The following is a 27,393-nucleotide window of genomic DNA, read 5'->3' as shown; positions in this document are numbered from 1 at the left end:
CCATAAATGATCTGACACAAGTCCCAGATTAGCCTCACCCATGTCATCAAGTCAATGAACCCTTTGCTGATGTTGGTGTCAACATTCCCTTGGACAACAGGAATACAGACAACCCAAGTGACAGAAGTGAAATAGTCAAACGGACACACTTGGGCATCAGATGTGAATGCGGCAACACCACATATAGCCACATGGGACTTGTCTGAGCTGACAGACTAACTGTGTGAGTGTTACTTGGCTGAAGGAGTACAAATAGCAGGTTAAGCCAAATACACATACAAGGCATGAACTTACCCCCTCCTTGCCTTCAACTGCCCATCAAGGTCTGGAAAGACCACCAACCAGGATCCGTAGCATGTGGGGGGTCAGGGTCCATCGTCCGCCCCTCCTGCGAGGAGGCGACAGCTTCAGCTGAACCCTTGCTATCGTCCGGGTCCAGCAACGAAGGTCCTGCCACCTCTTCTGGCAGTTGCGGATGCGACGTTTGTAGACCCCCACCGATCTAACTGCCCGGGCGATGGTCAGCAAAATTTCATTCTTCTTATGGGCAGTGACCTGTGAGGATGACAATGTGAGACAACATCACTACACATGTCCCATGTTAACAAACAAACAGTTGTACACACATGTCAAACATGGCAGTGCATATCATGTAATCAGGAATTGCAACTGTGGTAATGGTCAGTTGTCCTCTGTGCAAGCCCAAATCAATGACATGGCAGTGCCGGCAGACCAATGGCCTAAGGGTGGACACCCACTCAATGCTCAGACCGGACACTGTGAGGCACAGAGTTGCACAGGATGTGTACCTGCACGGGTAGACCTATCACGTGGCCCACTCCACTTACACCCCCTCACTAGCCTCTCCCTAGATTGCATGAGCCACATTGATTAGTGAACACTGCCAACAACAGGTCAATTTAGTCACCATATCTACTACCAGGGGGGAGGGTTACAGGTGTTTGCTTAACTTTCGCAGACAAACATACTGCTCTATATCATGAACACAGCAGTGAGGATAGTTGGGATCTAGGGTCTGCAGCTGTGGTGCAACTCTCCAAAAATGATCTCACTGCAATGAATTGGCAAATTCTCATTCCCAAACCACCATGAGGCCCTCCTGCAGATTGCTACCCTTACATGTCTGGTGTATTGCAGCAGTTCTTAGTTGCCCTCACAGTTATTGTTTGCTGATATGGCTGGAATGGCAGACATTGCCACATTCCCCTCTTCATCAATGCAAACTTCTGCATGTCAGGAAGTGTCACTATTAGTCAATTGTATGTCATACATCAACACATTTAAATACGGAAATAGGACAGTAAGTGAATCTGAAGCATTGACAGCTGTGTACATACATCACCACACTCTCAAACTTAAACTTACTCAGTGTGCTTTCCCTTTGAGGGCACAATGCTAGTAGTGCCAGTCAGACTACATGTTAAAATGGCAAGGCAGTGGACTCCACACTCACCTGCTCCCCTGGTTTCCCATACAGTTAGCAGTACTCTGGGAGGAGGCTGTTCAGCAGGGCCTGGTTCTCCTCCTCAGTGAATGCTGGGGCCCTCTCCACAGTACGTGCCATTGCAGGAGACAGAGGATGCAGAGAAAGCAGCAGTGGTGTGATGTGACCCAGTCATGTGGCATGTAGTGCAAGCAAGTGCTGTCTCAGGGGAACACACAGCCTTAAATCAGTGCTACAGAGGCAGTATCTGTTCGATGCGGGGAAAGAGATAGGTCAGACTCGTGCGCATTATCCGAATTGGCCCAATCCATGTCTTGGAAAGCATCGGACACGCCTTCAGCGTCGTTCAAACTTTCTGCATCATGACACCATTGAATTTGCAACATTGTTGTATAGGCCCAACTGAATCTGGCAGCACACAAGTCGTGCACGTAGCAAAACACAAGGCTCGTCTCCATGACAGCCAATAGCCAATGGGTGTGTACGCCTTGGATCCTAGGTGTCTGACGCGTCTCACGGAATCGCACCCGCATAGAGAGACATTACAGCCCATGAGCAAGGCGTGCGTGCGCATCGGTGCACAAGTGTCTGGCGTGTCTCACGGAATTGCACCCACATAGAGAGACACTACAGCTCATGAGCAAGGCGTGCGTATCGCTGCACAAGTGTCTGACGCGTCTTACGGAATCGCACACGCCAGTGTCACCATTGCATTCGGTAGTCAGAGGCTGCCCACCAAAATGTTTTGATATGAACGCAGGGGGCTGGACAACACAGTGACAGCCTGTAACACAGTACAGGTATTCACTATTCATGCTCCATCACATGTGTTTATACTTGTGTACACATTGCATGTTTGATGTGCACAATGTGGTACACACTACCAGGATGTGCCATGTCACATGGTCACCATAAGGCATTGTGTGTGATGCACTTCCCTACTGTGCTTCAGGACTTTGGTGGCCAACACACATGGCCTGTGCACAGTGCACAGTGACTGGAGCACATTGTGTATTGCCATGTCACATGAACCCTACATGGCATATGATATGTAATGTGTGTCCATGGGCTTGCTGAGTATTTGCGTACAATACTAGGGACATGGACATATTTGTATTTGGGAGTTGGTCATCTCCCCAACCTCCATCAGACTTGTTCCTGTGATTTTGTGTTGTGCCTGTGTGTCACAGACATCCACGTTTGACATGCAGACAAGCCTGTTTGCACATCCTGTGTGTCTTGCTTGTGGTGGGACGTGTACATCCGACATTTCATGGTGACTGTGTCCATGTCACATTACATGTTCCCCGTGTGTGTGACTGGCAGCCCGTTGTCATACTGACAACACAACTATGCTCTCTAACCATTTCGGTGTGTATTTGTCCTGTACCATATGTTCCGAAGTACTGTGACAGGGGCCACAGTTTGTCGACAGCAGAGCATGGCACTTGTTGTGTCACCATGTGGAGGTGACATGTTTTGTGAGGGGCACATGTGTCCATGCAGAATTGCACACACCCGACTATTGTGTTCTGATGTGATGTAGCTTGTGTTATTTGGCCTGGTCATTGCCACAGATGTGGGTGAACTGAAATACTTTCTTTGTTTCCCTATGTACTGCAGGGCACCTAATGTCCACAGACCCTTTCCAGACCTCGCAACCATGGTTAAACGTGATTGCATCCGACGGTACCGCTTCACAAGCGAGCTGATAGAGGATTTGGAGGTGCAGTTGTCTCCACATTTACAACCTGCACATGCGTATCCAACTGCGCTGACTCCCAAGGTCAAGGTGATGGCAGCCCTACATTTCTTTGCCACAGGAACATTCCAATACACAGTGGCTGGTGCTGGTGGGATGTCACAGACTATGTTCAGTCGTGTTCTTCGTGATGTATTGGAGGCAATGTTGTTGTATCTGGACCAATACATCAGATTTCCATCCCAACAACAAATGCCAGGCATAAGGGGAGATTTCTATTCCTTGGAAGGGATGCCAAATGTCATTGGCTCAATTGATGGGACACATTTGGCTGTGGTACCACCACATGCACAGGAGCAGATTTACCGCAACCGTAAACATTTTCACTCTATTAACCCCTTGGCTGCGGCAGGAATTCCGCCGCAGCGCTGGGGGCGGTTTGGGGGCAGCGCGGTGGGGCTGTGCTCATGACTGAGCCACTCCGTCATGAGTCACGGTTGAGCTGTGCTCATGACGGAGTGGTTCCGTCACGACTCCGCCCACTGCGCTAATCGCCCGCACAGGCGGGGAATTAGCGCCGCGTGGGCGGAGCGGCGGCCAACGGCCGCAGCATGACGGAACCACTCCGTCATGAGCACACGGCACCCGTGGCTCATGACGGAGTGGTTCCGTCATGAGCGGGGAAGGGGGTTAATGCCCTGGTGGTATGTCTTGCGGACATGTCAATTTCACATCTGTGTGTCCGTTTCCCTGGTTCAGCCCACGACGCCTACATCATGCGGAATAGCAGGATACCACATTTGATGTCACAGCTGCAGAACCAGCGTGCCTAGCTTGTCGGTGAGTAGTAGCGCTTTACCCTACGTGTCTTAGGTATCTTTGGATTACACACTCATCCCCGATCCATGATATGTTTGTCTATTTGTGTGCAGGTGACTCTGGGTACCCCAACATGCCTTGGTTGCTGACACCTCTTAGGAACCCTGTCACACCTGCGCAGATACGTTTCAATGAGGCACATAGGCGGACCAGGCGAGTGAAAGAGCGGACATTTGGACTCCTGAAATGCAGATTCCGCTGCCTGGACCGGATAGGAGGAGCACTCCAATATGCACCTGAAAAGGTGTGCAAGATATTTATTGTGTGTTGCATGCTACAAACATGGCAGTGAGGGAGGAGGTGCCTCTCATCGAAGATGATGACGGACAGCAACCACCAGCATGTGAGGATCCTGGCCTGGGACATGTTGCAAGTGACGATGAGGGTGAGGGGGATGTACGGACTCAGCTCATCAACAACTTCTTCTCCTAATTGTGAGTATACAGTGATGTGTTGGCAAGAAATCTTGCTTCACCTGATGTGTTTGGGTTGTGCACTGTGTAGGCATATGTGTTTCTAAATGCTGCGTGTCATGATTTTAGCATTTATGTGTCCCTTGAGTTACAATGTCCTCCCAATCAGTTTTGCCATGAATCTTTGGATATTTTCACAAGTTATTTGAATTGTGTATGTAATGTGTTTTGTAGATGTATGCAGTTGTGTAGTGATCTCAATACTGTTGTATGTCTGTCATTCACAGGGTCCATATGCTGTTGTCTGGTGACATGCAACCTCTGAAACGCACAATACGGTCACTGGATGCAACCTTTCACGGTTCCCGGAAGCATCATCCCACAACCCCCGATGCTGGCATGTCTGTCATATTTGTTGCATATTTGCTCACTGTTATGTGAGGGTACCTTGCATCTGATGTTCTGTTTACCAGTTGTGTATGTGTAATAAAGGTGTGCACCAGTTTGTGGTGTGCTTCCTCTGTGTTCACACATCAGTGAATCTTTGGCATGCTGTACCTGAGGGCTGATTGGCTCTGATTCAGCATTTGTGTGTACTTGCAGTTCACAATGTGTGAGACAAGAAATGTGATGGGCATGGTGTTTTTGTGTTGTGTTGACCTAGGAGTATGTACCTCTCAAATGTGTCACATCAACATAAATCCATTTTCAGTGTTTAGATTGATCTAGTGGTTCCCCTGCCAGTCTTACTTTGGCATTTCATCACCTTTATGTGTCAAAACCAGTTAACTTCATCACAGAGTCAACAATTGTGATTTGGAGTGTTTATTTACATACATGTGTGTGGGCGATATAGGTGACATGGAGTGCTGTACAGTGCAATGGGATTCCAAAGTTCACAGAGGAGTTGGTAGGGTTGGTCGGTGGAATTGGCAGAGTAAAGTCCACAGTCAGTAGATCCATTGGTTCAGATCAGATCCTCCATCACATGTGGGAGAGATAGGGACGGTCGACAAGGTGAAGGGTGTGCACACAATGGTAGACATCAGGGAAAGGTGTTCACTTCCTGGGTGATGTGCAGGGCCAGCTCCCTCTCACTTGTCTTTCTTTGGACGACCCCTCGTCTTCTTTGGGGGGGTCCCTCAGGTGCAGGCTGTGGCGGTGCACTGGAGTCTTCGTCAGAGTCCACCTCCCTACCTGTGGCAGTTGCAGTTGTTGTGGCAACTGATGTAGTGGGCACACACGGAGGTGGGGCCATGTTGTTTGCAATCTGACATAGGCATCCCAGTATGTCTCTGTGCACCGCCGTAACATCATCCAACTTGTCCATCTTTGACTCCATGCGGGCCATGTGTGTCTCCACCCGCAACATGTGTGCGTCCCATCTGGCATAATGTTCAGCCTCCTGTTCTTTAATGTCCCTGAGGTGCCCTACAATCTGGTCAAAGTCTCTGGTGCATAGCTGGTATGCATTTATGATGCGTACTAATTGGGAATCAGCTTGGGGTTCAGCACCATGGCCATGGGGTAGCCTCAGCCTGCCCCCACTCCCACCATCCCTACCACCACGAGTAGGTTCTGCTGTTGCAGGCACAGATGACACTGGGCCTCCTCTGCTGATGGCACTGGTGGAATTGGCAGCCACCTCCAGGCTTCCCTGTGTTGCTGTGCCCTCGGTGTTGGGTTTGTCTGTTCGTGTTAGTAAGGGTCATCTGGGTGTTGTCAGACGGAGCAGGAATGGTGGCAGGGGGTGCAGATGTTACTGCTGCTGCACGCTGATCCACACCGGAGGGGCCAGGTTGTTCATGGTCGTCGTCAGAGGAGTGAGAGGCATCCACGCCGGCCTGCTCTGTGTCAACCAGAGTCTGGGACTGCGAATCTTCCTCGTCTGTTCTTGAAGTTTCCTCAGCTGCACCTGTGGATGGAAGAGACACACAATGTTTGTTGTGGTTCAGCACACATAAACGTATCACACACATTCAATTCTGTACAATGCTTCATGATGAGTGTATGTGCATGGCTTTGTCCTCAATTATCACAGTCAGATGCTGATGTAGGTTTGGTACAATTTCCAGATGCGTTTTATGTACACGTAGAGCTGTGTGCGTGGACAGCTCATGTATTTTTAAGGTGCCTTACATGTACAATGCAAAACGTGCACTCCCCTGCTTCACACAGGTGTGTTGTTTGTTGTTGGTGGGAGGGGTGTGTGTGGCAGGGCTTGCTGGGACTTGTAGTCTAAGGTTGCACTCATTCTCCCCCATGGACCGGATAGGACCCCATGGCCATGCTTCCAAGACAGTGAGTCTGAGCACATGTTCAAGTTGCCTGACAGTGGTGTCTTGGTGTTTGTTGGTGCCCAAGTCCCAGAAAGGCCTTGTGCTCCCCACACACCACACCAGAGCCCAGTGTCTCCAATCTTGCCTGCACTTTGACACTCCCTGTGAGGTGAGCCTGGTGCATGGGCCTATTCCTGGGACAAGTGGGATGGGGACTATGGCCTGGGACTACGAATCTCACCCTGCTTTCAGCTACACCCACCTGTCCAGCACGCCAGACCTTCCTTCCTATGACTCGGCTTCCCTCGGTGTGTGTGTAACTGTGGTAGCTTGATGGCTGACGGTGTTTGGTGGTATATGAGGCCAAATCCCAGGGGTATTTGTCATTGGGTTTGTACATGGATTGCCCTAGGTACATGTTACTGTGACATTGCAGGTATTGTGTTTGGTGCTAGGTGGCATACACATGAGAGGATAGTTATGTTTAGGTTGATGTGTCTTGATGACAGTGAATGTTTTCTCTGTCCCTCTGACATTATTGTCTGTGGGTGCTGATTGCTGTGACATCACATTTTGGAATAGTTGTGTGTGTACTCACCAGGCTCTGGTGTTCCAGGCAATCCATGGAGGCCAACTGGTGGGAACATGGCCCGCACCTTCTCCTCCCAGGAAGTGAAATACACCGGTTTTGCAGGAGGACCACCACCATGGGCTGGCTCAGGGCATGGTCTTTGCTGATGAGTTTCTTGACCCTCCTGCGTATGTCGTACCACCGGTTCCTGATGTCATCCATTGTGCGCATGGTAGGTGCTAAGGCACAATCCTCACCCACATCTTGTTTTTCTGGGATAGGGGGGTCTGTTGGACCAAGGAACCAAATAACTGTCTCTCTACTTTGATGATTTCATCTACCATGACCTCCAACTCACTGTCTGTGAACTTTGGATTCTTCTTTGGGGGCATGGTGATGGGTGGTGGTGGAGATGGATGGGTGTGTGTGTGTGTGTGGTAGTGAGGGTTGGTGAGTATGTGTATGGCTGGGTGACTGTGAGTGTGCCTATTGTGTGGTGCTAATGTTGTGTAGTGTGTAGGTTGTGGCTGTATGTCTCAGTGTGGTGGTGTTGTCTATTTGCAGGTCTGTGAGATTTGCAAAGTATCATGGTCTGGATTTTTGGCCTTTTTATTGGTGGAGTTGTGGGTGTGTCTTGGTTTCAAATGTGATTTTTTGGGGATTTATAACTGCCTGTTTGGCCTTTTTCTGTGTCAATTACATGGATTTCTTTAGACCTGACGGGGACGTTCAGTTGTCCGTGTCGTACGCCTGTGGCGTCACTTGCGGTGTGATCCGAGTCGGTCACACTGACATTGTGCTATGTTGCATGTTTCACGTACGCGCCGGTCGCGCCGCGCTCTTTTTATTGCCAATATCTCTGGTCTGTGCGAATCGGTTGTACGGCTTGGACTCCGTGCGACTCTCTTTTGTCCGAGACGCATTGCATCGTACTTGGCTGGTTGTAAGGTGCGTACCTGTTCCGTGTCGGTCGGAAGGTTTCGGTTCAGTTTCCAAGTGGCGGCACTGTTTTCCGTACGTTTCGGTCAGTCCGGATTGATTCCGTGCGAGTCGGTTGGATTTTGACTGAGACACATCGTACTTTTAAGGTCGTACAGCGCCTGTACAAGTCGGTCAGACTTCAGTCCCGGTCCGTGTCGGTCGGAACGCTTTCCGACCCGGATCAGAATCGGGCCCTTAGTAGTTGCATGGCGCGTGCACCCCATTGCGTGGTGCAAGTGCAACACAACTACTTGATATATATGCCTCCTGGAGGTTAAGCATGAAGAAAGTAACATTACAGTTTTAGTGTAATTGTGACTCCATCAATTCCACCTCACCAGTCCCACCAACACACCACCTAACACCCTCTCTTTTCGTCTTGTAAATAAGGGGATCATTACGATGGCAGAAGGCCCGCCACTGCCCGCCGAGCGGTGGTGAGCCCTCCGCCATGTGACAGCAATTTCCCCCCACCAAATTATGATGGTGGGGGGAATCGTCTTAGTTCTGTGGCGGTCGCAAAGACCGGCCGCCACGGTCCTGCCACAGGCAATCGTACCGATTGCCTGGCGGAGCAGTCAGCATACCTAGAATGGTGGTGGTGCCTAGCAGGCACCGTCCGTCAGATTAGGATGCTTCATCCCTGCCACCATGTGTACTCACCAACATTTCCCTGCACCATGTGACAGGCACCGCGTGGTGCCTGCCACGTAGTGCGGGGAAATGTAAACCTTGCATTTTTAACATTGCGGCGGGTGCTGCAACCTGCAGCACCCGCAGCAATGGTAAACATGCACCTGCCACTGCCATATATGCGGCCGGCCGCCATCGTAATCACCCCCTAAATTCTCACTCCAAAATCATTGTATCACCAAATAGTTGCATGTAAGTTTTTATTAATGAATACTCCCTTTTTAGCTCCTACGTTTCATCTCTCAAGGCTATTCTTATCATAGTTCAGCACTGGAGGCCTGATTTATAATTGGACTATATAGTGGAAATAATTTTCATTTGTGAAGGGAATGCTACATCTGGAAGAGAGTCCACTAGCTAAATTATCTCCTTCTCCATATAGTGGAGCAAGGATAACCCACTGATTTGCAGGTATGTAGGCATATGGTATTTCTATAGTGCAATCCTATCCAAAAGGTTAAGAATTCAAAATTTCCTACAGGAATTGGATGATTCTTCCGTACCACTGCTTCTAAATCAGACCATGAGGAAGAGCATGTACTACTTTTTATTAAGTTCTCTTAAGTCTGATGGGCTTACCGGACGGTGGTGAAGGGGATACACTTTGGCACATGAAAAGGAGGTCCAAGATTCTTGTATTTACCCATAGGGTCATACTGAGGAATTCCCCTAAAACATATACAAAACCCTGGTTAGATGCTAAAATATCTTGGTATGGAAATCATCACTGGGCATTTTTGTTACTGGAACAGACAAAGGTGTCCTCAATTAATCTTTAGACAGTGCATATGGGATTTACTTTTAATTTCAGACATGGTTAGAACACTAGCCATAAAAACTTCATACATATCAAGATAATCCAAGTTGTTGCAGGGAAAGACACATAGATCAGCCATATTGTATTAAGCTGCACAAACAGTCCCTCATTCACATCATGGGACAGTCACAAGTTGTAATGGGCATTTCGGCCATTGCAGTGGTCAACCAGGATGAACACCACAAAGGCCCCTGTATTCAAAAGGAGGTTTTGGTAGTTGCTCGGCACACAGTGCAAAACTCAAGGGGAATGGATATGTTTTTACTGCTCAGCTTTGCAACCCTTAAATAGATGCATATCAGGCTTGTGCCTGAAACTGGGTAATAGGTTCCCATCACTTATGTGGTTTAAGGACACAGGCCTTCTGACATTACTTAGATGCTGGGTGACGCGCTGCCAGGGAGGTCAGCTGTGACGCGGTTGCGGGTGGAAGTCAGGAGTCCTGTCAAACTCATGCCACTGTAACAGGTAACATTAACTCCACTTCCACTAGACTCTTCCATCTTCTCCAGGCATCCAGATATTGAAAAAGAGGCACAGTCGCCTAGTTTAGGAGCCTAACACTGTACTGGTGACTTTTGAACTCTCCAGAAAACCACAACCAGTGAGCAATTGGAACACATTTCCCTTGCCAATTCAAATCCACAGTGCAGTCTCTTTAAGACCCAATAGCCAATAAAGAACAAGAACTACCTTATTTATCTCAATTCTGACAAAACGTTTGCCAACCAATTGAAGCTCAAGAACATTTTCTGCCAGTAATTGAATAGTTCCTCCAGTTTGATTGGTAGTGTGTACCTGAGCTAAGCCTATGGCTGTGCTGGCAGTAATTATGGGACAGAAGATGTGCTTTAATGTACATTAGATTTCATTATGAAATAACTTTATATAGAAATTCTAGACAGATGATGGTCTCAGTGGCAGTGCACAAAGATAAAAAAAAAATAGGACGCTGATTTGTATACAGAGTAATACACGTACTGTACCAATGAAATGGCAAAAGCCCATGCACAGGCAATATGTCGTATGTCATCAATTACAGTTACAACAACTGATGGATGTAATTTGGGTCGATAATATGGGAATGAAGCTTACAATTGGCAAGTGCTGCGGAAAGCTGACCTTTTGCCCGTCTGATTGTATATAAGCGCTGCGTGACCGCTAAAGCTGTTCCAGCAAGTGCTACAACATGAAAATAAAATAATCAGAGTGCCCTGGTCCAGTAAGACTTATGAGCAATATTACCAGATTGCAAAAGACATGGACAACTTCTCAGACTCCCTTTACCTGAAAGGGAAGACAACTGATGTTCAATTACATCAAAATATACATTAAAATGAAAAACTTGAATAACTAAACAATATTACTTTATTGTAGTTAGAAACTAGAAAAGTATAGTAAATTTGAATATATGTTAACAATAAGCAACAGTAGTGTTCCCGTATGTTAAATCTCAGTTAGGGAATAAAGTTTTCAAAATGTCAAAATATATCACTTTTTACAACAATTACTAACGAGGCACGGTTTCTCAGCAATGCCGTTCGAATAATATAGTTTTTTAAATATGAAAAACATTAAACTATGTCTTTCTCTCTATCTATCTATAGATCCCCGGGGACGGCCAATAATTACAAGGGCAGGGGGGCACGCAGCCCCCTCTTGGGCTGGTTTCGGCCCGGGGATCGCCACCCCCTGTGGCCCAACCAATAAATGAAAAGGGGGAGGGGGGACGTGCGTTTTTGGTCCCAGGAACCCCAACTCCTGGGGCCTGGTGTACTTATTATGTGAGGGGGGCTATGTGGCCCCTCCAGGTGGAGCCATTAATGGCCCTGGGGACCCCATCCCACAGGACCAACTCCAGCTATGTCCTGGGTGCCCACCCTGGGACATAGCGGTTTCTATGCTTGCACTAGTGCAAATAGAAATAGAATTAAAAAAAACAATAGAAATTCACTAAATACACAAACGTTACAGGGATGTTATAGTTAGTTTCAGATTGTACATGCACAATACCATAGAAATTCAGCAGTTATAGTAATACTTATATAAAGGAACTATGACTCGTACGCTAAGGTGATTATAACTTGTGCCCACGCAATGTGCTGCTAATTACCCCACATATTACATCAATCCTGACATCTTCTATGACATCATTGATAATATCACTGCAACATTTGCAATAAAATTATCGAAGAGAAAACAGGGCATGGCGGGGTGTGAGTTATAGTTACCTTAGGGCACGAGGTATAGTTTCGTAAAATAAGTATAACTGCTGGATTTCCATGGTTTTGTGCATGTAAATCTGAACCTAACTACTAAAATATTATTATATATATATGTACGTATGTATGTATATAGATATATATACATATATATACCTACTTATATGTGTAAAACTTCTACACACAAATATTCACTGAAATAAAACTTAAAGTGCAGTTATACGTTAGGAAGGTTGTAGGATTTTCACTTACATAAAAAAACAATTTAGACATTCACTGAAAAAGCACTACCATTTAAGAACAAAAAACCTTGAAATTTGTCAATCATACGTAACTGACATAAGTATAATTTGCACCGCCGTAAATTTCAAACTTCATCAGAGTAATAATATGGACAATTAACACATTAGATCCTACAGTGCCAGTTACACGTCAGTTACATATAATCTGTGAATGTTTTTTTTTTAAACGTTTGTTTTATTATTAGAAGATATTTTAACTTAAGAGTTTGCATACAACAGATCAGACAAGCCACACTGAAGAAATTAGGAATTTTCCAAGGGTCGGGCCCTAGTGACATGTGAGTGGCCCTCAAGGAGGTGCAGACTACCGAGGGAGATCAAGGGCCTTCAAGGATGTGCAGACCACTAACGCTGATGAGGGGCCCACAAGAAGGTGTGCGACCCGGAGGAAGAAGGCCAAGGGACACTCCATGCCCCCTGTCAATTTTAGGTCGAGCCTAGAGGCAGCGCACATGCGCTGCTTGTGTGAGACATGCTGTAATCCCACTGTGGGCTAAGGCCACATCTACCACTTCCATTTGTTGTTTTTTGTGCCTTTCAAAATGAGTTTCTTTTTTTTCATGAAACGCTGTTCTTAGTCTTGCCGTTAGGGATGTTTTCACTTTCGTGCGGACTGCCCCTTTTACATGTGCCCATACGGTCAGGTTGATTTATCCTTTGTACGGCGCACTCTTTTGCAATGTAATGGTCCCGCGCTGTTTGTCGCTTGCCCGCTGCTGCCCTCATTTCCTTTATGGATATCTATGATCTTCAAGCGCGAGCACTACACGTTGTCTGTGTTGCCTTTGGTCCTGCAGCCTTCCTCGTCCCTCCTCCTCTCCCTTTGTGGCGCACCTTGCTTTTGTTCTGCGTGCTCATGCTGCCATTGATCAAGAGCAGGAGTCCTTAAATGGGAACCCGGCAGCGTCATGCCTGCTTTCCAGAGTTGTTGCACTGCAGCACGCCGCTCTTTATTGTGTAAATATGGCGGCCGCGCCTTGCTTTGGGTCTGCATGGCATGTCACACACACACAGTGGATACTGAAAGGCTCCGTCTACTATTGGTCTTGTTTTATTTTTAGTTGACCATCACCATTCACCCACTACCTGTTCCTTCTCCTACGCCACCCACACGCACCTCTGTTGCACCCTGTGGTCTGTTTTGCCCCTGTGATCTTTTATTCATTTTAGGAGAGCATGGCCACAATTGCCAACGGGCACTCAAACTGCTAAAAATTGGTTTAGCGCTACCTGGAATTTCATTTTATTTTTATTTACAGACACATCTTGGATAAGCAAATTAAAGACAAATGGTGACTTAGTCCTTTTCTAGACACGCGCTTGCACAGTGATGGATGTTTTTTACACGTTATCATGCATGCTGGCGCATACAAAATAACTTGATCGTCAGTAGACACTGTTGTGCTTTTTTCTCTTTTGGTTGATGCTGCACAGCCGCACCAAAAAGTATTGGCAAACCCAATAGATGCCAAAGGCGAGACCTATTGGTATTGCCAATGTTTGTTAACATAGTGAGAAGTCTATAGGAATCATCATAATGACCCTCCCCTCCACACCTCAATAATGTAACAAGGAAACAAAACTCGACATTAGCCAACATAGCAGAAAATAAAACTTGTCTGTACTGAAGGGTCGCATCTTTGTGCTCATGTTTTACTACTTAACACCCATTCCTCAGCATGCAGTGAGAAATTTTCCTAAGTTAGGACCTGAGTATAATTCTGCAAAACATAACATAACACAACAGACAGAATATGTTCTGGCTATTCATACAACATTTCTGTTATATTTACCATCCTATGATATATTGATATATTTTAGGCAGTGGCGGCTCCTCCGCTATAGCGGAGGACCATCTCCTCACCCAGCGGCCTCAAGATTTTTAAAATAAAACAATAAATAAGTGTTTATTAAAGTTTCATTTCTCCTTTCCTGCTGCGTCTTGTGGGTGGGGCCATTGCGGGTGGCAGTCATAGGAGGAGTGGTGACACTGCACTCAGTGCCCATGACGGTTTGGCCTGCTGTCTCAGGACTGCCAAACCGTCATGTGCACTGACATCTCCCCAACCCGAGGTGCATTGCCGGGTGGAGAGGATAGCAGGCATAGGCTCCCAGTCCCCTTTGAAGTGGAAAACCAGCCTGCTCAGGCCAATCCCAGCGCTTCTATCATGCATGATTGGCCAAAGGGGAGTCTGGGAGCCTCAGCAGAAAAGAGAAGAGCGCCGATTTGCAAGGAGAAGGTAAGGTCTTTTTTTTCTTTAATTTTGACGTCTGTTCCCCCCCCACCACTTCACACCCCCCTGCCCTGCCACTCTATGGTGGGATCAGCCGCTACTGATTTTAGGGCATGCATCACACAGCCAAGGAGTTAAACACAAAGCATAAAATTTTGGCCTATGCTTATATAGTCTCATATATGCATTGTTGTAATTCTGATATCATGCTCTTGAAATATATGTTACAATATGGCAGGCTATTTAGATTCCTTTTTAGTACCTGCCAATCTTCTTCATTAATAGCTTCAGGTTCCTCTCATTTTCTGGTGCTGGATCCACCCGGGGGTCCACCCCATTCAGTATATAGGTACGTCCAGAGGAGGCACTGCAGTAACCTGTAGTGCAGTTCGATGATAAGAGTGCGGAGCGAAGTTTCTCTAAGTCGTTCAGCATCGCCACCATTGCTGTCTGGAACGAGACGGAAGATGGAAAGGGATAGTACAAATCAACGTATTTTTCTATGGCCTCAGGTTCAAAGTGCGAGAAGTATATACCTAGCTGATGACCCTAGAGGGTGGGTCTATAACCTACTATGCTTGCAATGTCTTTTCTCCACATCAATCACCCAGAAAACATCCCTGTAGCTAAGGCCCTCATTCTAATTATCATTGGTTAGGATGCAAATGTTGTTTGTACCCACGCTTGGCATGCTGAGTAAAGTAGTAATTTGTAATATCATTTTTACCATGCACATTTTGCGAGATAATACATTGAGAAATCTGAATGAGAATTTCTTTTTAAAAACAGTTTAGAACTTGAGTTCTAAATTGTTTTTAAAAAGAAATGTGAAATGTCGGTACGTGGTATCCCCTGGTCCTGGGGTAAAAACATCTTGGGGAAAACAGTAAAGTCTGGTAATTTATATTCTCACAACATTATTCCTGTAGCAATCCATGGCAGAGTAATGCTCCCAATGTGGTACTAAAATGACTGCAACCGGGAGGTGTGGTATTACGACTGTATTGTTATTGTTAGTTATTTATTTAGTTATAGTGAGAATTTGTGTTTTTGGTTGAGGGGAAATGAAACCCTATTCAAGCAACAGCAACAATCTTTATGAGGGTGAATCCCAAAAACTCACAAAATTAGCCTGTGCTTAACCTCTGGTAGCTTTGCACTGAAGCAATTCAGGCTTAACTTAGAGGCAATGTTTAAAATGTTTATGTAGCTCACTAACAGTAATAAAGTGAAAAAACAACACAAGAAAAATCCCACATCAATTCAGAAAAATAGAGTAAAATGTAATAAATTATTTGACATCAAAACAACAAAAATCCAATCAGTAGAACCAGAGACATAGCAATTTCAAAACTTTTAGGCAAGTATAGCGCCTAAAATCAAAAAGTGTCAGTCGCCGTTACCTAGATGTGCGGGTTAAGAGCAAAACTTGAGGCCCACCACGATGGAGCGCGGGTCGTATTAAGGGACCAGGTTAGCCCGCTGGAAAAGTTACCCTATAAAGTGCAATGCAATGAGTTCTGTTTGTGGTGGAGGAGGCCACGAGGAGAGGGGTGAGCATCGCAGATGGTTGTCGCTGTAGAGCGAAGAGCAGGGCCAGTATCACAATGGTCGTCGCTGTAGGGTGAAGATCCTGTCAGGCGTCATTTACGGTAGTTACTGGAGAATCGCATTGGTCACAAAGGAATGTCAATGCTGTAGCACGAAGTGCAGAACTCACATTGCTTGTCGTCGCTGGCGGCCACTGTAGTGCAAAGGGTTGGGTTGCCCTGAACTTCATGTTGGCGGTCGGCATGCGCAGCAAGATCTTGACGTGAACAGGCCTCTTCACGGTTGCGAAGAGACCAAATCTTCAGGATTTCTCCTTTTCTTCAACGAGGAACCCAACCAATGCCACACCAAGGGTCAAGGACTTGGGAGCCACCTCTTGGGGATCAGGAACTCACTCCAGCAGGGCTCAGGCAGGTCCAGTAGCAGGTCCATGCAGGTTCAGCGCAGCAAGTGCAGCTGGGCAATTGCAGGGAGGCCTGCGGAGCTTGTTGTGTCTAGTAGCTCAAAACAGGAGGTCAGTCAGCTGACCCTTGGAGTCACTTCGCCATTGGATAAAGGGTGGAGGTCCACTCTTCCATGTGAGACAACAGGACAGGCCTCAAGCAGGTCTAGTTGCAGTTCCAGAGCAGCAGGTCAGCTGGGCAGGCCTTCTTCTGTAGTATCCACAGGTGCTAAGTGTACAGAAGAATGGCCAGAGGGTCTACTTTTCATACCTGATGCCCACTTTGAAGTGGAAGAAGCTTCTCGAGTCTTCTCCCTACAAAGGTGTCTGGAATGTCCTGCCTCCCTGCCCTGGTCGCAGTCTGTCTGCAGGCGAAATAGGCTAGTATGAAGTCCCTTGGGTGTGAACTGAGGCAGTCTTTTAAGTGCAAATGTGACAGGTGACAGCTACACCCCTTACTGAATTCAGGTTGGCTCATCCTGCCAACACCCACACTAACTATTGTGTGGCTGTCTATGAGGAATGCACAAAGTCTAACTGCCAACTACACATGTGAGCCAGGATATAGGCTACAGGCACCAAATGGTTAGGACAAGGAAATGTCAAATTTCCAAACTTGCCATTTTCAGAAAAATGACATTAACATCCGACATTACCACTAAGGAGGGTTTTAAATTACAATTCCTGTTAGAAATGGGGTTTCTGGTTGACAGAGTGTGAACTCTGTACAAGCAGGAACCACCACTCTAGTCAGGGAACGCTAGATACACATTATCTGATAACCTGTGCTCACCCTCTGGTAGCTTGGCACAGAGCAGTTAGGCTTATCTAAAAAGACAATAGTTTTATGAGTAAATCTAGACCAACCAGGGCCATCTGGCCACACTGGAATGGGGTAAATCCAAAGTTCAGGCCGACCCCGATGGAGGGCATTACTCAAGCAGGTCCCGCTGAAAAATTACCTTGGATGGAGGAAGCAACGACGTTGAAGACTTGATGCGAGGAGCAGAGGAGGCAAGGTGTTGTCGTGGATGCAGGTGATGAGTCGGTTCTGATCTACGCAATGAAAGCAGGTGATGCGTCTTTATCGAGCCGAGCAGTCCTTAGTCATGGAGCCGTGCAGTTTGTCAAAGATATGTCATCAAGCGGCAGCCGCGTCGCTTCCTATCGGCACAAAATTGTCTATGTGTTAGTTTTGATGGATCAGCACAGCAGAAATCACCTTTCAAGGGCCCAGGACCGGATTGGCACCTCTTGGCAGGACAGGACTCACAGAAGTCCAGGTGCTGTTGCAGGTTTGAAGGAAGTATTTGATGGCCCTGAGACTTCAGAACAGGGGACAAGCCAGCAAGCCTTAGAAGTCACTCTGGTTCAAGTGAGATAGGTCCAATCCTTGTTCTCAGCAGGCCAGAGATCGGCAGGCAACAGGCCAGCAAAGCAGAAAAACAGTTCTTCTAGAGCAACAGTCAAGCAGTGTTGCAATCCTTTTAGCACAGCAGTCTTTACTCCTGGCAGAGTTCTTCACAGGTCCAGTAGTGTACTGTCTTGTAGTTATGCCTTTGAAAGGGGGGGTGACTTCAAAGAAGGGTCTTTAAAGTGCACACAGGCCCTTTCTTCCCAGCCCTGGCTCCAGAATATCAGTAGGTAATCAGCCCTTTGTGTGGGAAACTGGACATTCAGGTCTGCCAGCTTCCCCCTCTCTCCCTGCCAAGGAGGAGCTATCAGAATGCAGATGAGTTCTCTGTCACACCTAACCTTCCTGTGTTTGTTGCTGAGTAGAGGGAATGCACAAAGTGTGGCTGTTACCTACCCAAGACATATATTGGAGACAGGTTGCAGAGCAGTAAGAGCAGAGAAATGTTCACTTTCTAATGTGGCATTTCCGAAACAATAATGTTAAATCCAACTTTACCATCAAAGAGGATTTATCATTACGATTCCAAAGATATAAAACATGATGCAGTTACTCCTTTCTGACCAGGAATTCCAGCTTTAAAAAAAAAAGGAATTCCCAATGCTACCCTCTGAGAGAACTAGGCCTCACAGTAGTGAAAACCAAATGTAGCAGTTACTGCCAGGACACGAAAAGCTTAAAAGTACACGTCCTACCTTTTACTTACACAGTACCCTGCCCTACGGGCTACCTAGGGCCTACCTTAGGGGTGTCTTATGTGTAATAAAAGGGGAGGTTAAGGCTTGGCAAGTAGTTTTAAATGCCAAATCGAAGTGGCAGTAAACTGTAAACACAGGCTCTGCAATTGCTACTTAGAGGTGTTGAGTACGGTGGTGAGTTCTTGGCTGATCCTTTGGTTTCCGAGGTTGAAGATGTGGTAAGGATTGGGACTGTGGGAGCTTTCGAGTGGATGGATTTCATAGTGGAGATGGTGTCCTGGGTGGAGAGGATGTTCCAGGTAGTCGGTGTGTGGTTCGTGTACGGTGGTGGCATATCTGTCAAGGAAACCCATAGGTGTGGGTTGGGGTTCAAAGTTTCAGTATATGGTTGCAATCTTGTCATGGAAGAAGTGGGCAAGGTTGTCGCACAGCTCCTGTGAGGGTGTGATGAGGTTTTCGCTGGCAGCCTTGTTGGAAAATTCCTTAAAGATGTTCAAAAGTTCCTTGGTGTTGGGGCTGGTTTCAATGCATTGCGGCAAGGGCTTTCTACTTTGTTGCCGTCAGCAGGCAGTGGTTGAGGGAGAGCTTGAAGGCTGGCCTGTCGGAGGTGTCCTTGCTTGTGCGCCATTTCCTCCCTAACTGTTTGGTGTCTAGGTTCGCTGTTCAGAGTTCTTGGGTGCACCAGCTTGCCTTTTTGGAAGATTTTCTCTGAATGCTGTTGTTGATGGGTCTGCAGCCTCTGCAGTCCCTGTAAGAATACTAAGATTTGCAGCCCCTCTAAATATTAACCCGGTGGGAAACAATCTGGGTTTTTGTAACTTTCCACTCTTCACAACTGAGCGAGTAGTGGAATTAGTAGGGATCACTAAATAGGATGTCCCAGCAGACCCGTGTCCCCCGAAAGTGTTGCATGAGATTGAAGGATGTATTGCTGCCCTTCTCATCACACTGCTGAATAACATAATTATGGGAGGAAGCTTTCCCCCAAAAATGGAGAGAGGCGTCGATTCTGCCGTCTCGAAAAAAAACCGACTTCAAACCTGAATAAAGAGCTATCACCCAATGTCTCGGCTCTCTATCTCAGCAAAAACTGTAGAGAGACATTCAAATATCTTGATCTCGGAATTTTTAGATCACAATGGGATCCTGGATGAAGCCCAGTTTGGGTTTAGAAAAGCTCACAGTAGGGAATCAGCCCTGGTGGTAGCCACTGAGGAGATTTGAGATATAATGGACACAGGTGGGAAGGCTACAGTGGTCCTTTAGATCTATCTGCAGCCTTTGACACTGTTAGTACTCCAGTCCGAAAACATCGGCTGGCGGATATTGGTTTTGGGGGAATAGCTCTTGTTCTCCTCTTCTCCTTCCTTGATTTTAGGGAACAATCGGTTGCCCTAGGAGATTTTATCTTTAAATCTTACACCTTGTTGTTTATTGTGCCCCACAAGGCTCATCGTTCAGTCTCACGTTATTTAATCTGTACGTGGCTCCATTCGCCAAACATATAAGAACATTCGGTTTGTCAACCATATCATATGCTGACGATACCCAAATAATGATATCTATTACCAACAGCATAAAGGAGGTGGCTGATTGCTTTAATAAATGCATGAGAGCCATAGTAAACTGGATGAGCAGCCACTGTTTTAAGTTACATTCTGAGAAGACAGAGGTGCTTTTCTTTGGAAATGACATCTCCTATTAGGACAATGCTTGGCGACCCCAGAGATTGGGCCCTCTGCCAACTCCTGTTTTGAAAGTGAGTAATTTGGGAATCATGTTTGATTCCAAACTCTCTTTCTTGGACCAGACTAACGAGCTCCCGTTTGTTTGTATTAAAAATATTAAAGAAGATTCTGCCTTTTATACCCTATGATCTTAGGAAAATAGTCGTCATTATTCAGGTTTTTTCGAGATCGGATTACTGCAGTGCCCTTTTTTGGGGCATGCAGCAAGGGATGTTAAAAAAAGCTGCCGAACGCAGCAGCTCGCCTCCTCAGAAATATTAAGAGGTTTGACTGTGTCTCAAAAGTCTTGGAGGCACCACAGTGGCTCCCTGTCAAGAAGAGGGTAGCATTTAAGGTGCTTTGTATAGCTCACTAAGGGGCATATTATCAAGGGATATAGCGCCACTTTTTCGGCACATAGCGCCGAAAAAGCGGCGATTTTTTTATCTCAATATCATCAAGGACACGCTAACAAGCGTTAGCGTGGGTTTCCTAGCGACTTTGCATGTCAGCGATCAATATCGCTAATGACATGCAAAGTAGGCGTTCCTGAGTACAACAACATGGGAATCCTTGCTAACTCGGCTTTACGATATTAGCAAGCCATGCAGCAGACCCGCGAAGCGATAGAAATAACCGCGCTAACTGCGGTAATGGCAGGAATGTAACGCCTGCTTTAAAAGTGATTTAGGCATACTGTTAATGGGAGGTGGATTGCCAGGTTAGGTCCACACTTCCCTATCAGCAAGCCTCTCCTGAGCGCAGTGAAATCATCGCCGGATTTCACGCGCTATTCCCGGGAATCAGCCTCTATCGCTGGAATGACATCGCCTGTTAGCAAAATGTTGATGATACGTGGCTAACACGGCGATGTAATCCAGCGATAGAGTAAATCATGCTAAGCGCAATTTGTGATAATTATCGCATCTCCTTATTAATATGCCCCTCAGCCTTTAATCTGACAGGCCCTGAAAATATTAAGAGAAGACTTTTGTGGTACTTCCCAAACAGGTATTTGCAATATGCAGTCTCTAAAAAGGTGGTGGTGCCAAGAATTCACAAGGCCTTCTGGAGTAGTAGAAGTTTTTTTTGTCTACCACACCTCCAAGCTCTGGAAACTTATTCCTGAATAGTTGAGCCAATGTAACAAGCAGATATTTAGGAAACAGCTGAAAACTTAACTTTTTACTTTCCCACTTTAATTCTTGACTAGTGTAGGTGTAGAGGACTTAACAGCAGATGCGAAGCGCCAAGACGTCTTCGGACATATGTTGCGGTTTACAAAATTAAATGTTTTCATTCAGCTAAATTCATTCATTCAAACATAGTAAGATCTGCAATCCTTGTAAGAACACAGAGCTCTGAAGTTGCCATAAGCATTGTCGATTTTTCAAACCCTGTAAGAATACTAAGATATGTGGCCCGTGTAACCATAGTAAGTTCTGCAGCCCCTGTAAGGATATAAAGATCTACAGCCCCTGTGAGAATACTAAGATCTGTAGCCACTGTAAGAATACTAAATTCTGCAGACCCTGTAAGTGTACTAAGATCTGTAGCCACTGTAAGAATACTACGATCTGCAGGCCCTGCAGTCTGTGTAAGAATTCTAAGATCTTCAGCCCCTGTAACTATAGTAAAGTCTGCAACCCCTTTCAGAATACAAGGTATGCAGCCCCTGTAAGTGTACTGAAAAATGCAGCCCTTGTAAGAATAGTAAGCTCTGCAGTCCTGTAAGGACACTAAATTCTGCAACTCCTGTAAGAATAGTAAGATCTACAACCCCTGTAGGAATATTAAGATCTGCGGCACCCATAAAACTACTAAGATCTTCAACTCCTGTAAGAATAGAAAGATCTGAAACCCTTGTAAGAATACTAATATGCAGCCCTTGTGAGTGCAGTAAGCTATACAGCCCTCTAAAGATACACCGATCTACAACCCCTGTAAGAATACTAGGATCTGAAGTCCCTGTATGAATATAGGGTCAGCAGCCCCTTTACAAATAATAAGATCTGAAGCCCCTGTAAGAATAGTAAGATCATCAGCCCCTTTAAGAATAGTAAAATATGCAGCCCCTTTAAGAATAGTAAGATCTGCAGCCCCTTTAAGAATAGTAAGATCTGCATCCCCTGTAAGAATACTAGGATCAGCAGCCCCAGTAAGAATACTGGGATCAGCATCCCCTGTAAGAATACTGGGATCCGCATCCCCTGTAAGAATACTAGGATCTGCATCCCCTGTAAGAATACTGGGATCTGCATCCCTTGTAAGAATACTAGGATCAGCAGCCTATGTAAGAATACTGGGATCTGAAGTCTCTGTACGAATACTAGGATCAGCAGCCCCTTTACAAATAGTAAGATCTGCAGCCATTGTAAGAATACTAGGATCTGCATCTCCTGTAAGAATACTAGGATCAGCAGCTCCTTTACAAATAATAAGATCTGCGGCCCCTGTAAGAATAACTGGAACTGAAGCCCCTGTAAGAATACTGGGCTCGGGACCCCCAGTAAGAATACTAGGATCTGTGGCCCCTGTAAAAATACTGGGATATGCAGCCCCTGTAAGAATACTAGGATCAGCAGGCCCTTTACAAAAAATAAGATCTGAAGTCCCTGTAAGAATAACAGGAACTGAAGCCCCTGTAAGAATACTGGGATCGGGAGCCCCAGTAAACATACTAGGATCTGCGGCCCCCTTGAGAATACTGGGATCTGCAGCCCCTGTAAGAATACTAGGATCAGCATCCCTTGTAAGAATACTAGGATCAGCATCCCCTGTAAGAATACTGGGATCTGCATCCCCTGTAAGAATACTAGGATCAGCAGGCCCTTTACAAATAATAAGATCTGCGGCTCCTGTAAGAATAACAGGAACTGAAGCCCCTGTAAGAATACTGGGATCTGCAGCCCCAGAAGAATACTAGGATCTGCAACCCCTGTAAGAATACTGGGATCTGCAACCCCTGTAAGAATACTAGGATCTGCGGCCCCTGTAAGAATACTGGGATCTGCGGCCCCTGTAAGAATACTTGGATCAGCATCCCCTGTAATAATACTGGGATCAGCATCCCCTGTAAGAATACTGGGATCAGCATCCCCTGTAAGAATACTGGGATCTGCATCCCCTGTAAGAATACTAGGATCAGCAGACCCTTAACAAATAATAAGATCAGCGGCCCCTGTAACAATAACAGGAACTGAAGCCCCTGTAAGAATACTGGGATCTGCATCCCCTGTAAGAATACTGGGATCTGCATCCCCTGTAAGAATACTAGGATCAGCAGGCCTTTTACAAATAATAAGATCTGCGGCCCCTGTAAGGATAACAGGAACTGAAGCCCCTGTAAGAATACTGGGATCTGCAGCCCCAGAAGAATACTAGGATCAGCGGCCCCTGTAAGAATACTGGGATCAGCAGCCCTTGTAAGAATACTGGGATCTGCATCCCTTGTAAGAATACTGGGATCAGCAGGCCCTTTAAAAATAATAAGATCTGCGGCCCCTGTAAGAATAACAGGAACTGAAGCCCCTGTAAGAATACTGGGATCTGCAGCCACAGAAGAATACCAGGATCTGCGGCCCCCTTGAGAATACTGGGATCTGCAGCCCCTGTAAGAATACTAGGATCAGCATCCCCTGTAACAATACTAGGATCAGCATCCCCTGTAAGAATACTGGGATCTGCATCCCCTGTAAGAATACTAGGATCAGCAGGCCCTTTACAAATAATAAGATCTGCGGCCCCTGTAAGAATAACAGGAACTGAAGCCCCTGTAAGAATACTGGGATCTGCAGCCCCAGAAGAATACTAGGATCTGCAACCCCTGTAAGAATACTGGGATCTGCAACCCCTGTAAGAATACTAGGATCTGCGCGCCCCTGTAAGAATACTGGGATCTGCAGCCCCTGTAAGAATACTGGGATCAGCATCCCCTGAAAGAACACTGGGATCAGCATCCCCTGTAAGAATACTGGGATCTGCATCCCCTGTAAGAATACTAGGATCAGCAGGCCCTTTACAAATAATAAGATCTGCGGCCCATGTAAGAATAACAGGAACTGAAGTCCCTGTAAGAATACTGGGATCTGCATCCCCTGTAAGAACACTAGGATCAGCATCCCCTGTAAGAATACTGGGATCTGCATCCCCTGTAAGAATACTGGGATCTGCATCCCCTGTAAGAATACTAGGATCAGCAGGCCCTTTACAAATAATAAGATCTGCGGCCCCTGTAAGAATAACAGGAACTGAAGCCCCTGTAAGAATACTGGGATCTGCAGCCCCAGAAGAATACTAGGATCTGCGGCCCCTGTAAGAATACTGGGATCAGCAGCCCCTGTAAGAATACTGGGATCTGCATCCCCTGTAAGAATACTGGGATCAGCAGGCCCTTTAAAAATAATAAGATCTGCGGCCCCTGTAAGAATGACAGGAACTGAAGCCCCTGTAAGAATACTGGGATCTGCATCCCCTGTAAGAATACTGGGATCAGCAGGCCCTTTACAAATAATAAGATCTGCAGCCCCTGTAAGAATAACAGGAACTGAATCCCCTGTAAGAATACTGGGATCTGCATCCCCTTTGAGAATACTAGGATCAGTAGCCCCTGTAAGAATACTGAGATCTGCATCCCCTGTAAGAATACTAGGATCAGCAGGCCCTTTACAAATAATAAGATCTACGGCCCCTGTAAGAATAACAGGAACTAAAGCCCCTGTAAGAATACTGGGATCTGCAGCCCCAGAAGAATACTAGGATCTGCGGCCCCTGTAAGAATACTGGGATCTGCAGCCCCTGTAAGAATACTGGGATCTGCAGCCCCTGTAAGAATACTGGGATCTGAAGTCCCTGTATGAATATAGGGTCAGCAGCCCCTTTACAAATAATAAGATCTGAGCCCCTTTAAGAATAGTAAGATCTGCAGCCCCTTTAAGAATAGTAAGATCTGCAGCCCTTGTAAGAATACTAGGATCAGCAGCCTCTGTAAGAATACTGGGATCAGCAGCCTCTGTACGAATATTAGGATCAGCAGCCCCTTTACAAACAGTAAGATCTGCAGCCATTGTAAGAATACTAGGATCTGCATCCCCTATAAAAATACTAGGATCAGCAGCCCCTTTACAAATAATAAGATCTGCGGCCCCTGTAAGAATAACAGGAACTGAAGCCCCTGTAAGAATACTGGGATCGGGAGCCCCAGTAAAAATACTAGGATCAGCAGGCCCTTTACAAATAATAAGATCTGAAGCCCCTGTAAGAATAACAGGAACTGAAGCCCCTGTAAGAATACTGGGATCTGCATCCCCTGTAAGAATACTGGAATCTGCATCCCCTGTAAGAATACTGGAATCTGCATCCCCTGTAAGAATACTAAGATCAACATCCCCTGTAAGAATACTGGGATCAGCAGGCCCTTTACAAATAATAAGATCTGTGGCCCCTGTAAGAATAACAGGAACTGAAGCCCCTGTAAGAATACTGGGATCTGCATCCCCTTTACGACTACTAGGATCAGTAGCCACTGTAAGAATACTGGGATCTGCATCCCCTGTAAGAATACTAGGATCAGCAGGCCCTTTACAAATAATAAGATCTACGGCCCCAGTAAGAATAACAGGACCTGAAGCCCCTGTACGAATACTGGGATCTGCAGCCCCAGAAGAATACTAGGATCTGCGGCCCCTGTAAGAATACTGGGATCTGCAGCACCTATAAGAATACTGGAATCTGCAGCACCTGTAAGAATACTGGGATCTGCAGCCCCTGTAAGAATACTTGGATCTGCAGCCCCTGTACGAATACTGGGATCTGCAGCCCCTGTACGAATACTGGAATCTGCATTCCCTGTAAGAATACTGGAATCTGCATCCCCTGTAAGAATACTAGGATCAACATCCCCTGTAAGAATACTGGGATCAGCAGGCCCTTTACAAATAATAAGATCTGCGGCCCCTGTAAGAATAACAGGGACTGACGCCCTGGTAAGAATACTGGGATCTGCATCCCCTTTAAGAATACTAGGATCAGTAGCCCCTGTAAGAATACTGGGATCTGCATCCCCTGTAAGAATACTAGGATCAGCAGGCCCTTTACAAATAATAAGGTCTACGGCCCCTGTAAGAATAACAGGACCTGAAGCCCCTGTAAGAATACTGTGATCTGCAGCCCCAGAAGAATACTAGGATCTGCGGCCTCTGTAAGAATACTGGGATTTGCAGCACCTGTAAGAATACTGGAATCTGCAGCCCCTGTAAGAATAATAGGATCTGCAGCCCCTGTAAGAATACTGGGATCTGCAGCCCCTGTACGAATACTGGGATCTGCAGCCCCTGTACGAATACTGGGATCTGCAGCCCCTGTAAGAATACTGGGATCTGAAGTCCCTGTATGAATATAGGGTCAGCAGCCCCTTTACAAATAATAAGATCTGCGGCCCCTGAATGAATACTAGGATCTGCATCCCCTGTAAGAATACTGGCATCTGGAGTCTCTGTACGAATATTAGGATCAGCAGCCCCTTTACAAATAGTAAGATCTGCAGCCATTGTAAGAATACTAGGATCTGCATCCCCTGTAAGAATACTAGGATCAGCAGCCCCTTTACAAATAATAAGATCTGCGGCCCCTGTAAGAATAACAGGAACTGAAGCCTCTGCAAGAATACTGGGATCGGGAGCCCCAGTAAGAATACTAGGATCAGCCTGCCCTTTACAAATAATAAGATCTGCGGCCCCTGTAGAATAACAGGAAATGAAGCCCCTGTAAGAATTCTGGGATCAGCAGCCCCTGTAAGAATACTGGGATCTGCATCCCCTGTAAGAATACTGGGATCAGCAGGCCCTTTAAAAATAATAAGAGCTGCGGCCCCTGTAAGAATAACAGCAACTGAAGCCCCTGTAAGAATACTGGGATCTGCAGCCACAGAAGAATACTAGGATCTGCGGCCCCCTTGAGAATACCAGGGTCTGCAGCCCCTGTAAGAATACTAGGATCAGCATCC

General features: G+C 46.3%; 1 protein-coding gene across 7 annotated transcripts in view; it reads right to left on the bottom strand.

Annotated features, from left to right (window-relative positions):
• Positions 1 to 27,393, bottom strand: part of LOC146863857 (uncharacterized) — a 285,832-nt gene that overhangs the window by 66,316 nt on the left and 192,123 nt on the right. For 3 of the 7 annotated variants that reach the window (XM_085640683.1, XM_085640684.1, XM_085640685.1), the window contains 2 exons: positions 14,821 to 15,008; positions 9,563 to 9,652 (listed from right to left, as the gene is read on the bottom strand). The exons of 1 other annotated variant lie outside the window; for it this stretch is intronic. In XM_085640683.1, the coding sequence (XP_085496809.1) occupies positions 9,563 to 9,652; positions 14,821 to 15,008 (278 nt within the window). The remainder of the gene's footprint in view (positions 1 to 9,562; positions 9,653 to 14,820; positions 15,009 to 27,393) is intronic. 3 more of the 7 variants (XM_085640687.1, XM_085640688.1, XM_085640686.1) reach the window with 1 other exon arrangement.

Source organism: Triturus cristatus, chromosome 2_1, assembly GCF_964204655.1.
Source record: "Triturus cristatus chromosome 2_1, aTriCri1.1, whole genome shotgun sequence".
In the NCBI taxonomy this organism is placed as follows: domain Eukaryota; kingdom Metazoa; phylum Chordata; class Amphibia; order Caudata; family Salamandridae; genus Triturus; species Triturus cristatus.
The sequence above is the reverse complement of the archived record's forward strand: the minus strand, read 5'-3'. Positions and strand labels throughout refer to the sequence as shown.